A 13,946-nucleotide genomic window follows, 5' to 3' on the forward strand; every position below is an offset into this window, starting at 1 on the left:
TCTGTTATCTTTGTCCCTGGGCCGTGTCAATACGGTGCTCAGGAGCACAAACGCACACCGGAATATCTCAGGATAAAAGGAGTTCTCATGACTCCTTTTGCGTTTTGCTTTGAAGCTGCAGAGGGTGTGAGAGGGTCATGATTTCATGAGGCAAAGACATGGAACTCCAGAGAACCAAATCTGCCGGTGTAGAAATTTGATGGAGTTCTATTGAAAGGTGCTTATGGTGTTGAGGTTAGTAGGTGTTTCTGTCCTGACATTCTCAGCAAATGACAAGGCAAATCCGATGACAAGGGACACTGGGTGTGTTCTCATACCATTATTTGCCTTGGTGCAGCTACACTGAGTTTCCTAAAGTAGATAATAATGTCTTCAGGAGGGCAAACTACCCAAATTCTCTACTGGGGACCCCCACAGGTGAGAGAAATGAGGAGTGAGGTCTAGGAGGTAAGAGCAAAATCTTAAGCCCTATCACTGGGATGGTGAAAGCAAATAAAAATTAGGGGTCAGGAAATAAGAAACCAATCCAATGCTTATGTTCAGAAATGCACCTCCCAGCCCTCAAGATTAAACCTGCTGTTTGGGGTAGCTTCTGTGTCTTTCGCCAGCCTCACCAGCCTCTGTGAGCAACCTAATTGTGTCATACAGGGTGGGCTTGCTTTAACCCCAGAGCTCACCCCTTTGGGGCACTTCTCGTACCGTTGAAGTTGCCTGTTTACTTAACTGTCCTCCACACCAGCCTGTAACCTTGTCGAGGGCAGGGGCTTTAGTCTATTCTTTGTGGTGTCTCATCACATAGCACAGGGCCTGGAATATAGATGTGCTCAAGGAATATTAGCTGCATAGTTGGAAATCGCCATGGAAGCGGTGCAGAGCACTGGTTTGAGTGTGGGCTTCACAGTTAGAGAGATGGGGGTTTGACTCACAGCACTGCCAACTCACTCTACCTCCTTTACCAAGGATGTGTTAGGGTTTTCAGATTCGACTACTGACTTACTACAAGACTTCAGATTTTATAAAACACCTTGAGATTTTCCTGGAAAAGGTAAAGCATGTAACTCAAAATTTCAGTTTCTAGGTAATAACACAACTAATCTAGGAAAACAATCCTGGGATTTTGCTGTGCACCTGTCTGGAATGGTTTCTCTTGATGGACTTACAAAGAATAAAAGCTGGATTCCAACTACCCACCATACCTGGGACTTGTGTTAATGGACCAGATAGTGAAGTGGACAAATGGACACAACCATTCAAGTAGATAAGCAAACCTGGGCATCTTCAAATGTGTATCTCCCTCCGTCTTTGACATTTTGACTGGTTATCTCGTAGCTGTGAGAGTCCAGGTTGATTGCACTTGGGGCGCCTGGAGCCAGAAACTCTTGCCAGATTTCTTCCACCCTCTTGGCCACATCCTGTAGGGGTTGTTTCTTGAGATCTTGGACAGCCAGCCAGAACCTGAAGTGGAAGCAGAAACAAAGTCAGTTCGAGGGGGCTCAGCACCTGAACCCTGCTGGAGATGGTCCCAGAGCTGATGTCCCATGAAACTCCTTATGCATCCCCTGGCCTGCCCTGATGCCACCGCAGGTCACAAAGACCATGGGGACTGCTGAAAACCCAAAGGGTGTTCCACTGTCGTGGAGAACGGATGTGCATATTCAAAGGTCAATGTGCTTCTGGTTATCCAAAAGAGATTTCTCTTCCTCTACATCCAAGTTCCTCAACCCCAGCACCATTGCCATTCCATGCTGGACCATTCCTTGTTGTGGGGGCTGTTCTGTGCATTGTAGGATGTTTAGCAGCAACCTTGGCCTCTACCAAGGTTGTCATCTATTATCACTAGATGACAATAGCACCCCTGCTTTCTGACAACTCAAAATGTTTCCAGACATTACCAAATGTCCCCTGGGAGGTGAAATCACCCTGGTGGAGAACCACTGCTCTACATAGGTGCCAGGACACAGACAACAGGAGGCCCTTTGTCAAATCTGGTTGGGACCAGCTGGGGGCATCAAAATGAAGGAAAGGTCAGAGAAGCAGGAGAATTCTGCAATCATAGAGAATGTGCAAGCTGGGATGAACCAGCTATTCGTGTTACAGACGGAGAGACCGAGACGATTCACATCAGTGTGCAGCACTGTGCTTGGCAAACAGTAGGTGCTCCATAAATGGCTTTCAGATTGAAAATGGGCTCATCTGGAATAATGCTGAAGAGGCGTACGTGTGCACTTCTCTGCCAAAAGATTCTCCTGCCGGGGAGCAGCCACTGGGAGGTCACGTGGGAGCTCTTTTCTGCTGAGAGCAGCAGCCACCAGGGCCAAAGTGTGACAACAACTCCCAGGTCCTGAGGATGGTTCCCATGGCAGCCTTTCAGCAGGATCCAGGTCTGGGTGGCATGCCCTTTGCCCCGTGAGTGGGACAGGCTAGCTTCCCCATCAATGAGACAGGGGGACAGATCTCGGGGCGTCCCGGCAGCCACCGGAATCACAAGTCATCTATCGATGAAAGGGAAGGGATGAGAAAAGCGAACCCACGACATGGTAGAAAGTGCATGCAGTCTGTCATCGAATTTCACCCAACGTAAGATGCACTTTTTTTTTTAAAAGGTTAACCATGTTTTTCTGTTGCTGTTTAGAGAAATGTCTTTGGAGCCAAGTGCACAGCTCGAAGGTGTCACTCAGTGGCAGACTTGGGTAATGCAGCTCCGTTTCCATGAGGCGAGAAGGCATGTGCGAGAGCGAGTGTGTGTGCGTGTGTGCGTGTGTGCATGTGCATGTTTTCCCAGAATGCTGAGATTCTAACGATCTCCTCAAAGAGAGCCCTCGTGGTTCCTGCACTGATCCTGCAGAGACAAGTGCAGGGCAGGGAAGGAGACAACCTCACTCCATCAGAGGACCGGGAAGCACGGCCCTGCCCTCATCCCGTCTACGGCGTTGTCTCGAATTGCTGTCTCTTTCTGGGTGTCTCTTCCTCATCTGTAAAATGGACACAAAGTGGGTGGAGGGACATGTGGCAGGGCTCTGGAAAACTTCCCATCCAGACTTAACTCGCAAATGCTTTCTGGTCCCGTGGGTGGGAGCTGAGGAGAGGGTCAGTGTGGCGGCCGCAGGTTCAATACTGCCCCAGTGGGACACCTTGGATTTCACCTCCCTGGGCAGAAGCTGTCAGGGGCTCTTGCTGCTGCCATCTGGCACCCCCCACCCTTCAGCGCCAGCCTTCTTTCTTTCTGCCGCAGGATCCTGGGACCTCAGGTCCTTCTGGCTACCAGAGGAGAGGACAGCAGCTGTGTGTCTTTAACTGGAGTCCAGAGGGGCAGGCTCGGAAGAGTTTGAAGGGAGCTGTTAACATTTTCCTAGGTTCCTTAGGGCTCTCTGTCCACCGCTACGGTCTGCCGTGGAATGGAGGAGGGGCCAGAAGGCTAACAGGCGACAACAGACATCTGGTGAGGAGAGTACCCACAAGCCTTTCCCTGCCTGGAAGACGGGCTTTCATGGGCAGGTGAAAAATGTAGGAAACCTGGCTCTAAAGAAAGAAGCTGTGTTGATTTTAACAAAGACTGGAAGGTGTGCTAAGGGGCAATGCTCCAAAGCCTAAGCCAGTGAGTCCTCCTCGATCGCATGCTGGGCAGACGGGACAACTGGCTCACTCGGGGCGTCTCTTCTGGGCTGACCACAGGGCTGGAAGCAACCTTCTGGGTCAGCACCTATCCCACACCCAGAGGGGCCCTGCAACTTCTCGCACAAATGGATGAAGCCAGTGATCTCCTGCCCCCTCAATGTCCTGTGGGACGTCACCTTCTGTCACCTCTGTCCCTTGCTCCAGTCTGCTCTGAGGAGGAGCTTTTGGGTCCCTCTGGGAAGGCCCTGGGGACCCCGGCTGCTTCCAGGCTCTGCAGGCTCCGTGTGCCTCCGGAGGCCTGAGGGTCCCTTTCTCGGGGTCATTTGGGAGCCACACGAATGCACGTCACTTAGGTGGATATATAGGGAAGATCTGGAGCTGACGTCAGTGCAAACGTCAGAATCAAATTTAATAAACTTTTATATAAAAAATTAAAAGGTCCCCTTTGTCAAATAAAACCAAGAATTGCAAAAAAGTAGAAGGAAAAACAACAGGCATGCTGGGGGTGGGGAGCAGCGGGAGGGGAGGGTGTCAGGGTGACATTCCCCAGACAGCAGTTTTCTCTCCCCACACATGCGGGGACTCTCCTCAGCCTTCCGTCTGCCTTGGAGATGACCTGCCTCGTCCCTTTCAGGTGACAGCAAAAATGCTGTCATAATGGCATCCTGACATCCCATATGTGTTTACATTCCCTGGCTTCGAAAACCTTTGTGTCAATTTGAAATTCAGAACAGGCTGTGGTCTCTGTTTGCCATCTCCAAGCCCCACAGGCCTGAGCTGGGAGCTCCAAGCCTGGGCTGCGCCGCCACACTCCCCCCACACAGAGCCACCAAAGCCCCGTTCCGCCCATCTACTGCCCACGGGAGGCCCATTGAGGTTTGGAAGCCCCTGCTCTTATCAAAAGCCTGCAGGTACTGCTCCTCCCCAACGTCGCAGGCAGGGAGTAAAATGCCGGCAGCAGCGGTGTCAAATCCACCCATCCTGCACTAAGCCTCCGTGGCTTGCAGCACAAGGCCCGTGGTGACTGGCGGGCCGTAAGGGCTGGTATCTGGGAGACCACCTGTCCTGCCTCTGGTCCCTGCCAATCGTCCGAGCAGCGGGAGGCAGCCCCTGTGCCGGCATTTGATCCGCGTTACTGGCTCAGAAACGCTGGTGGGGAAACTGGCCTTCGGGGAGAGCCAGGCTGGGCTCATAAGCCACTGGGGCGAAGCAGTGGGGACAGGGCTTGAGACCGTCCAGGGGCTGCCCCGGGGGGGCCTCCTTTCTCCCCAGGTGCCCATAAGGATTGGGGTTCTCTCTTGCAGGCTGCCGGCTGGAGCAAGAGAAACCGCGTAGCTGTTGGTCATTCTCCACCCTGCCAGTTGGTCTGGGTGGCCCCTCAATCACCAGCCTCCATATCTTTTCATAAACTAGAATTTTCAAGGGTTAGTAAATACAGCTTTCGGTTCGTTCCCAGAGAAAAATCAAACTCCACGGCAGAAGAAAGTGTTTCTGTGCCCCCTGCTGGTCAACAAGAGACTCGGGAACAACGGCTTAAACTTGATTTCGGCCTGGCTGGGCTGAAATTCTGGGGTGCCTGCACTAGGAGCCCCCAGCAGCACCACCAAGCTGGGTGAGGCTCACTGGGCAGTGCCTGCCACGCTGCCAGGGGCCGTGGTGTCGTGGGAGGCACGTCACCTCTGCTCTGATCAATCGTGTTTTGGTCAGTGGTGGGTCCCACTGGGCCTACTGAGCCGCACGAGGTCTTCCTGGGCCTGGGGGCAACTGCCAGAGACCGGAGCTCTCCAGGCAAACCGGGCACCCCCCGTGTTCTCTTTTAATTGCTTCTCCCTTCAGCTGACACCGCGTGGAACTCGGATCATCAATCTGCAGGTTAGAAGAACAACTACATTCTCTCAGGAGATGTTACAGCTCATAAAAAATGTACAGGGGATGCTCTTTGCTGTGAGTTTTGATTTTTAACTCGTGCTCTGCCATGTGGCAGAGGGTGTCGAGCCAGGGATGTGGGAGAGGGGACAGAGGTGGCAAGGAGCGACTGTCACCATTCTGGGAAAATGCCCAGAGAAGGGGGCAGGATGTGGCCACATAACTCAGCGGGGCTCCCCGCTTCGGAACCTGGAGGCTCCTGCCTGGCAGACGAAAAGCTGTGAGCATCCAAAGGCTCTCAGCAAACAGCTGTCTCCGTGGGCCTTCCCAGTGTGAACGGAGCCCTGGGCTCAGCTCCGGGTGGGCTGGGAGAGGAGGAAGAGAGGCAGCCCCTGCCACAGAGCGCTCACAGCTGCAGCAAAGTGCCTTGCTGGCCGCACCCCTCCTGTCCCTGGAGACAGTGCCCCTATCTCAGCTCACAGACTCATCCAGAAGAAAACGAGCTAACGGGACTTCAAATTCTATTATAGCTTCATAGGAATCATTCCTTAAAGGATCCAGGGTGACACGTTGAGGCCCCTCCGTCCCACATTCTGAAGCTCTGCTATAAATTCAGTCACTTGGCTACCGAACTGGGCTCTGTGTGCTGTGGAAAAACGTTAGGCTCTAAGCCCCCGTTTCCCTAGAGAGATGCGAGGGAGCGCAGAAGGACAGATGGGGAGAGGCACTTTGCGATTTATCCACGTGGGTTCTGGTCAATCTCTTTTCCTGTCATGATCCAACGCCGGTAGCCTGGGCCCCCGGCCAATCCTGGGGAGAAGGGATGACCCAGCACGGCCAGCACAACAGATTGGGAGGGTCCTCTAGTCGCGCCCTACTGCACAACTCACAGGGGCCATCGTTTCTATGGACCAAGGTGGAGGTGAGTCTGCCTGCGCTGGAAAAGGGGAAACGGGGTCAGCTGTGAATCCTCAGAACCTGGTTCCTGGTAGGCGCTAAGCCAGTCTCAGCAGTGGAAGGAATGAACACAGAGGGGCGGAGAGGAAACCACTTTGTGATGGGTGACCGGAGTCTGAAGTTGTGTGATTTAAAACTGAGCCTTCCCCCCTTGTGTCCAATTATGCTGAATACCATAAAAATGGAACTTGGGCCTCCACAGAGGATTTTAGAAGCTCTTGGGTTCTCCTTCTCCTCTTCTCACTGCTGTTCTATTTTCTTTACTGCTTTCCTGTTATGGATTGGACAAGCGATCCTCTTAAGTCTGGATTTCTGCCTGCACGCTGGGGTGCAGACTCGGCCCTGGCACGCTAACACGTGCTCACACACACGCTTTCACCCAAGATTAAAGGTAGCCCTCTTGGCAGGGGGGAGGAGCTGGCAGAGATGCAAGAGGTGACGGCAGGAGGAAGCACTGAACACCTGCCAGGGACACACTCCTCGGTGCACTCCAGGCCCTGAGCTTACGTAATGCACATTTTGTGAAACTATTCTGAACTGACATGTGGCTGTGGCTACACCAAGGGCCTTCCAGAATGAATGCCCCAGACTGGGCAAGGTGGAAGCTGAGCCAGTAGGTGCTCCTGGGACCCTCACAATGACCAGGACCCTGTGGTCACTCTCCCAACTCCCTGTAACAGTGCAGGCAGAAGAGGGTCATAAGACTACTTGTGGGCTGAGACAGAGTTAGGAAAAGGGGGGGCCTTGATACCACTTCATCTTGGGAACCCAAGGGGACAGGGTGAGAGGGGAGATGGGAAAGATGCCCAGGTGTGGCTCATAGGGCCCATGCTGGGGTAGAACCTGAGACTGAGCCGGCCACACCGAGAGGCCACATGTGTACATCAAGCTGGCCACAGAGGGGCATAGCCCGGGAGGCTGGTCTGAGCACCACTCCAGTGAACAGTATTAGACGTCAAACCTTCTGTTACAAATACTTCATTAGGCATTGAAGCTCTGAGCTGTGTTTGAATGTGCTTTGGCATAAGAACACGTGGGTGGGTCATAACCAAAACTAAGATGCTGGACCTTATGTAGTTTATGGTGGACACGTGGATGCCTAGAAAGGCGTGGGCAAGTGCAGTTAGTTGGCATCTACATTCCCCCCAAGACTCTGTGGCGTGAGAGAGTCCCACCATCACCCCTTTGCTCACACTGTCTTCCCGCTTGGAATGTTCTCCCCCTTCTTCTTTGTCTATTGACATCCTGTGTGTTCTTCACAGTCCAGCTCATGACTATCTACTTTGGCTTACATTGATTCCTGTCTCCCGTAAATACTTCCAAAATAGTTTTTAGAGTTTACAGTCATTTATGTACATTTAGTGATTTAATCGTTTCTTGTGTTTCTTCATCAAGAATCTACACGGTCGTTGCAGGCAAAGGTCATGCATCCTGACTTGCACCCCTCAGCAGACTCTCGCTGGGCTTGATACGGCATAGGCGTGGCATAAATATCACTTGATTGATGTATGGGTTCGAAATGATCTCCAACTTCAAATTAATTACATGGGTTTTGAATATTAACATTGGAGGGGGCAGTCCTTTGCCTGTGGTATATGCTTCGACTTTTTAAAGTCAAAAACCATTTAAAAGTTATTAAAACCCTTTGAAAGAAAATAGCATTGGAAGATGGGAATTAACCTGGTATAAAAAAAGAGAACATTGTGCAAAGAAAAAAGAGGGAGAGAGAGATCCATCTTACCCATTAAGAAGTCATCAGTTTGCTAAGATCACCAAGAGGGCTTAGATCAGTCATGTTTTCCATGGGTCCCTGATTCTTCAAGTAATACGATAAAAGGCTGAATAAACAAGTCCCTAAATCTTTCATGACCAAGGGGCCTTTTCCTTTTAATGCACCTACTTTTCTTCCTCTTACATTGGACACCATGTTTTGAATGTGTTATTTTTGTCTCCTATCAAATGGTAATTATTAATGCATTTCCCTCATAAAGTATTACTTATACATCAGTAGAAACAATCAGAGGTTCTCATTGGCATCAGATGATCAGAGTAACCACTACATGGAGTTGACAGGATTCTCTCAAAAAAGAAGAGGTATATTTTAATTAGCTTGTCCAGTTACGTCTCCAGTTATTGAGTGATATTTACTTCGGCTCTTTGAAATTCTGAAATGTGCTTATTAACTCCTCTGTCTTCTGTTTAGCTCAGGACCCCAGACTGGGAAGTTTTGGAGGAGAGAACCTCTGAGCTGCCCCACCCCCTGCCCCGAAGTTCCGTGATTCTATGGCTGTTCCCAATGGATGGTACCATCAAATCCATCTGTTTAATTATTATTCAAGACTTGTTCCCAATTAGTTGAACAAATGTCGTCTGGATTTGAACTAAAAAATGCTAGTGTTGGTAGGTGCTATTACGGTGGTAACAAGTTGCATATTTTAATTTGTTCTTCTCCATTTCAACCTTAGATTAGCTGGCATTTGAATGTGAGCCCTGATAATGTTTTATTGAGAAAGGGAGAGATGGACAGGTGGAGACACAGATTATGCAAATGTCTTCACACACATTCTGCACACAACTCACACCTTGGAGAGATTTACCTGAGGTTTTCAGAACTGAACTCGGACTCCAGGAATCGTAGGAACTGGTCCCGCCCCACCTGGTCCTTCAGTATCTCGTCGAAAGAGAAGCCCCATCTTTTTACTCGCTGCTGGCTGGGCTCTTTGCTTTGGGGTGGAGAGGAGAAGGTTTAAAACATGGTCAATACCAGGGAAAAGCCTGTGTCATATTTTCTCCTGTGACTCAGATCCATTCTGCTGCACACACTGAAGGAAAATGTCTCATAGTTAAGGGACAGATTCTACAAAAGCTGCACAAATTCAAAATGTAGACTTTGTACACCAACAGTAACAAACAGTAAAAAAGTTCCTTTAAAGGAGGCATGCAAAAGGGGCAGTGTCCAGGGAGGGTCACCAGGGTGCCCGTGGCTGCTGTTTACAGGAGGCAATGATGCCACCATCGATTAGGCCTCCCTGGACCATTCCTGTCAATTACGGGCCCAACTTTCGACTCCATCATTTGTTCACTTGTACTATTACCAAGGATGCTTTGTGAACCCAATCTTCCATCAGAAACATTGCCCCCCATCCCCTACCCCTTCCTCCATCCACAGGGGAAGAAACTAGGGTCCTGTTTGGAGTCAAGTGAAATACGACTGGTCAGAAATGCATCAACTCACCCAGGATAAATCATATTCACTTGTTTAGAGGCATAAGGTTGCCTTCGCTTATTGATTTAACAACGACGTACAGTGCTTACATTGTGCTAGACGTTGTTCCAAGCATTTCACATCTGCTAGTTCACTGAGTCTTCACAACTACTCTAGGAGAAATGTACTAGTACTATTCCCGTTTTCCAGATAGGGAAACTGAGGCCTGGTGATAATGTGCCTAAGGACACATAGCTAGGAAGTGATAGAGTCAAGACCACATGCTCCAGAGGGCAGCTCTTAACGCAGCCTGTGCACCTCACCTTGGCCGCTATCTCATGTTCAGATGAAAGAGGGGGCGCTGGTCTTGTTCTTCTGGTATTGGACTATGAGAATAGTTTCTGCAGCTTCTGTCTTTCCATTAAAGTTCACTCACTGTATTTATTCCTCTGACCCTTCAAGCAGCAACAGGGTCCTAATTCACAAGTCACATGCTATAACCCCTCCCTGGTCAAGGTGTGGCCTGTGGACCAGAGCAGGATCACAGGCCCCACCTACCTGCTGAACCAGAACCTAGAGTCGAACAAGATCCCAGGTGATTTATGCCCACATTAACAGTTGGGAAACATCGGTCTAGCAATATTTAAAAATAGACACGTACTTTTTATTCTTTCTTACAGACAGTAAGTGAATGAAATCATGTTTCCTCTTATTATGGAGTTGACATATTCTCAATATTTATCTTAGAAAATTACACGTAGTAGAAAGCGGAAGAGAGCTTGTGTGTTGGAAGGCTTGGAAAAGCAAATAACTCTGGACTGGCGCTGTCCAGTGAAACCTCCTGCGATGATGGAAATATTCCACAACTGTGCGCTCCAATATGGGAGCCACTAGCCCCGTGTGGCTATTGAGCACTTCAAAGGTGGCTAGTGTGATTAAGAAATTTACTTTTAAAATTTATTTAATTTTAAATACTTAAAGCTTAAATTTAAATAGCTACATGGGGCTAGTGGCTACTGTATTAGGTACACAGCTCTAGACACAAACCATCCAAACCCAACTACTTCTGCACAGATAGACGAAATTAGCAACAAAAGTATTTTCTAATTCCAAGGACGGTGATCAGCAGACCATGCGCTGGGGGATCAGGGAGTCGCTTACTGTACAACTTTGCATTTCCAAGCATAGCTCAATAAGGTCACGGTGGGAGACTAAGCCCATCAGGTCAAAGAACGATCTCTCCCAAAGCACCAGGCTGGGCCTTTTACAACAACTCATGAGGACAGATCCTGGATTCTCTCACACACAAGCCACAGAACTAATCAAACTCAATAGTTTTCCAGGAGACCAAAAATACTGTTTATGGAAAAGTCACACAAGGGTGGAGGCTAGCAGCAAATTTAAGCCCCACAGAGCTGCAGGACATCATTTCTTTCTCCTAGGGTCAGGCTGTGACCTGGGATGGGCACAACCATCTGCTCTTTGCTGGCCAAGGGTTCAGGGCTCTGCAGGGATGGTGCTGGTGGCAGCTGCACCCTGATCAAAGGCTGTGCTCAGCAAACCAGCTGGGGAAAGGCACTCAGTCTTTGCAGCGATGACCTCATGGACGCACGCCCAACACAGGTGTCACCGCTTCCTGGCACCCAAACAGTGAACCACATTCACCCCACCAGATTCCTTGTGATGGAAAGGGAAGGAGAAGGACAATTTTTGGGGCGAGCCAGAAAGCTTGGAGTGTCAGTATGGATGTAGAGTCAGAGACAGGCCTAGGACAGAAGTCGGTAATATCTAGAAAGCTACATGGTTACACTTCAGCAGAAATAAGGGGGTCTGCAGAGATAGGATAACCTGGTGTACCAGTTTCTTAGGATTGTCATGACAAAGTACTAATGAACTGGGTGGCTCAAAACAGCAGAAATTTATTCTCTCATAATTTTGGAGGCTAGAAGTCCAAAATCAAGTCAGTGGCAGGGCCATGCTCTCTCTGAAGGCTTTAGGGGAGAATCTGTTCCATATTCTTAACTTCTGATGTTGCAGCAATACCTGGCATTCTTCAGCTTGTAGACACATCGCTCCAATGTCTCCTCTGCCATCACATAGCATCCTCCCTGTGTTTCTGTCTTCACACAGCATTTGCACCCTGTGTGCCTGTGTCTCTATTTTCTCTTCTTACAAAGACACCAGTCATATAGGATGAGGGGCTCCCCTACTCCAGTATGACTACATCTTAGCTAATTGCATCTGCAACAACTCTATTTCCAAACAGAATTTGGAGATTCTGAGGTTCTGGGAAGAACCTGAATTTTGGGGCAATGCTATTCAACCATATATACCTCTGTTTCCTCACCTATCCATTATTCACAATCCTATTTCTACAACTGGATGCTCCACATCTTCTTGTTTTCCTGGTACTATCTGGCTATTGGGATTCTTTTCTATTAAAAGCTTCTTGGAGACATACAACTTCCCTATACATATCTTTCTTGTATCACTTGGATACTTCCAACATCATCCACCATAAGGTTCAAGAACAGACTTGAACATGTTGCTACCATTAAATGGTCTCTTGTGGTTATACAGTAATTCTGAAAATTAAAATCTCTCTCAATATCGATCCCCAGGTAACAGGTGCAATAACTCTTCCTTGGCCAAACTCAAGCAAATAATCCACAGAACTCACAATCCCTTTATTTATATCCATTGTGTAGAGATGCTTCCTTGTGATGTATTCTTTATTATAGTTTTGTATCATTAATTGGGTTTTTAAGAGTTTATGTCATTGTCTTTCCAGCTGTCTTGGGAGCTCTTTGAGGACAGAGAACTTGCATCCTGTGTCCTGATATTCACCACAGTACTTTTCACACGGCAAGACACTAAAAGGATCAATAAAAAAATGTGCATAGTGATGTGGGTGATGTGTCCTTATCCTGTCAGTGTTTTCTAATCACTAGCTGGTTGCCTTTTTCTAACTCGCATTTGTCCTCTGTGCCCATTGAATCTCACCAAATTCCTGCCTCCGTCTGGGCAGCCCAAGCCAACATGTCGCAAAGACAGGTGGCTCTCCAAGGGCGTTTATTTTTCACCCCCGCTGATCTCCCAGCTAAAGAGCATGGAGGAAATCTCCCAAACCAAGAATAAGAAAGCCAGGTTCAGAGAAGCAACCATCTCTGAAAATGCTCATTTCTGCAGGCCCTCATAGTGCTATGCATGGTACAAGGAGCTGTCCTTACGGTGCTCCATTTAAATCTCAACATAAGCCAGGGAAGCAGATCTTTGTACTTAAATTTCCATGGTTCAAAAGAGGTCAGATTGTCCAAGGCCACACAGCTGGTGAGTGGCAGTCTGGAATTGGAACCCAGGTCTGCTTGCCTCCAAAGGCTATTCTTTTTTCCACTTCACCACCCTGTCTTCTACTATATTTCCCTCATTTGATGTCTAAACTAAGACTTGGGGAAAGATGGAAAACTATTTTCAAAGCCCTCCTTTTTTTAAGAGTCAGGGTCTTGTTCTGTCTCCCAGGCTGGAGTTCAGTGGTGTAGTCATAGCTCTCGGCAGCCTTGAACTCCTGGGCTCAAGCAATTCTCCCACATCAACCTTCTAAGCTGCTGGGACTACAGATGTGCACCATCATGCCCAGATAACTTTTTAAAAAAAAATTAAAGTTTTTTTTAGAGATGATGTCTTACTATGTTGCCCAAGCTGGTCTTGAACTCCTGGCCTCAAGCGATCCTCCTGCCTCAGCCTTCCAAATAGTTGGGATTGCAGGCATTAGCCACCATGCCCAGCCAAAATACTTTTGAGTTATGTTACAGACTGAATGTTTGCATCCCCCTCCAATTCATATATTACGGTCTTGATCTCCAATGTGATGGTATTAGGAGGTGGGGCCTTTGGTAAGTGATTAGAGCAGAATGGGATTAGTGCCCTCATAAGAGGCTCCAGAAAGCTCTCTTGCCCTTCTGCCATGTAAGGACACAGTGAGAAGACAGCCTTCTATGAACCAGAGAGCAAGCCCTCACCAGACTGAATTTGCCAGCACCTTGATCTTGGCCTTCCCAGCTTCCAGAACTGTGAGAAATAAATTTCTGTTGTTTATAAGCCACACAGTCTATGGCATTTTTGTTATAATAGCACAAATGGACTAAGACAAGTTACAGAAAGTTACAAAAGAAGGAGACCATTCCTTAAAGACAAAGTATACAATGACCCCATCTCAGAGCCAAGGCTATTGAATAAATAATCACAATTTTACTTAACATCCCAAGAACAACCCGAGGGACCTGAATGCTCCAATGGGGAGTTG

The 13,946-nt window shown here is 48.5% G+C and overlaps 1 protein-coding gene across 6 annotated transcripts in view; it reads right to left on the reverse strand.

Annotated features, from left to right (window-relative positions):
* The window catches only part of RGS6 (regulator of G protein signaling 6), a 537,898-nt gene that overhangs the window by 46,157 nt on the left and 477,795 nt on the right, over positions 1-13,946 (reverse strand). For all 6 annotated transcript variants that reach the window (XM_045564571.1, XM_045564581.1, XM_045564589.1 and 3 more), the window contains exons 14-15: positions 9,036-9,161; positions 1,269-1,455 (exon numbers count right to left, since the gene is read on the reverse strand). In XM_045564571.1, the coding sequence (XP_045420527.1) occupies positions 1,269-1,455; positions 9,036-9,161 (313 nt within the window). The remainder of the gene's footprint in view (positions 1-1,268; positions 1,456-9,035; positions 9,162-13,946) is intronic.

This window comes from Lemur catta, chromosome 1 (genome assembly GCF_020740605.2).
Source record: "Lemur catta isolate mLemCat1 chromosome 1, mLemCat1.pri, whole genome shotgun sequence".
Taxonomy (NCBI): Eukaryota; Metazoa; Chordata; class Mammalia; order Primates; family Lemuridae; genus Lemur; species Lemur catta.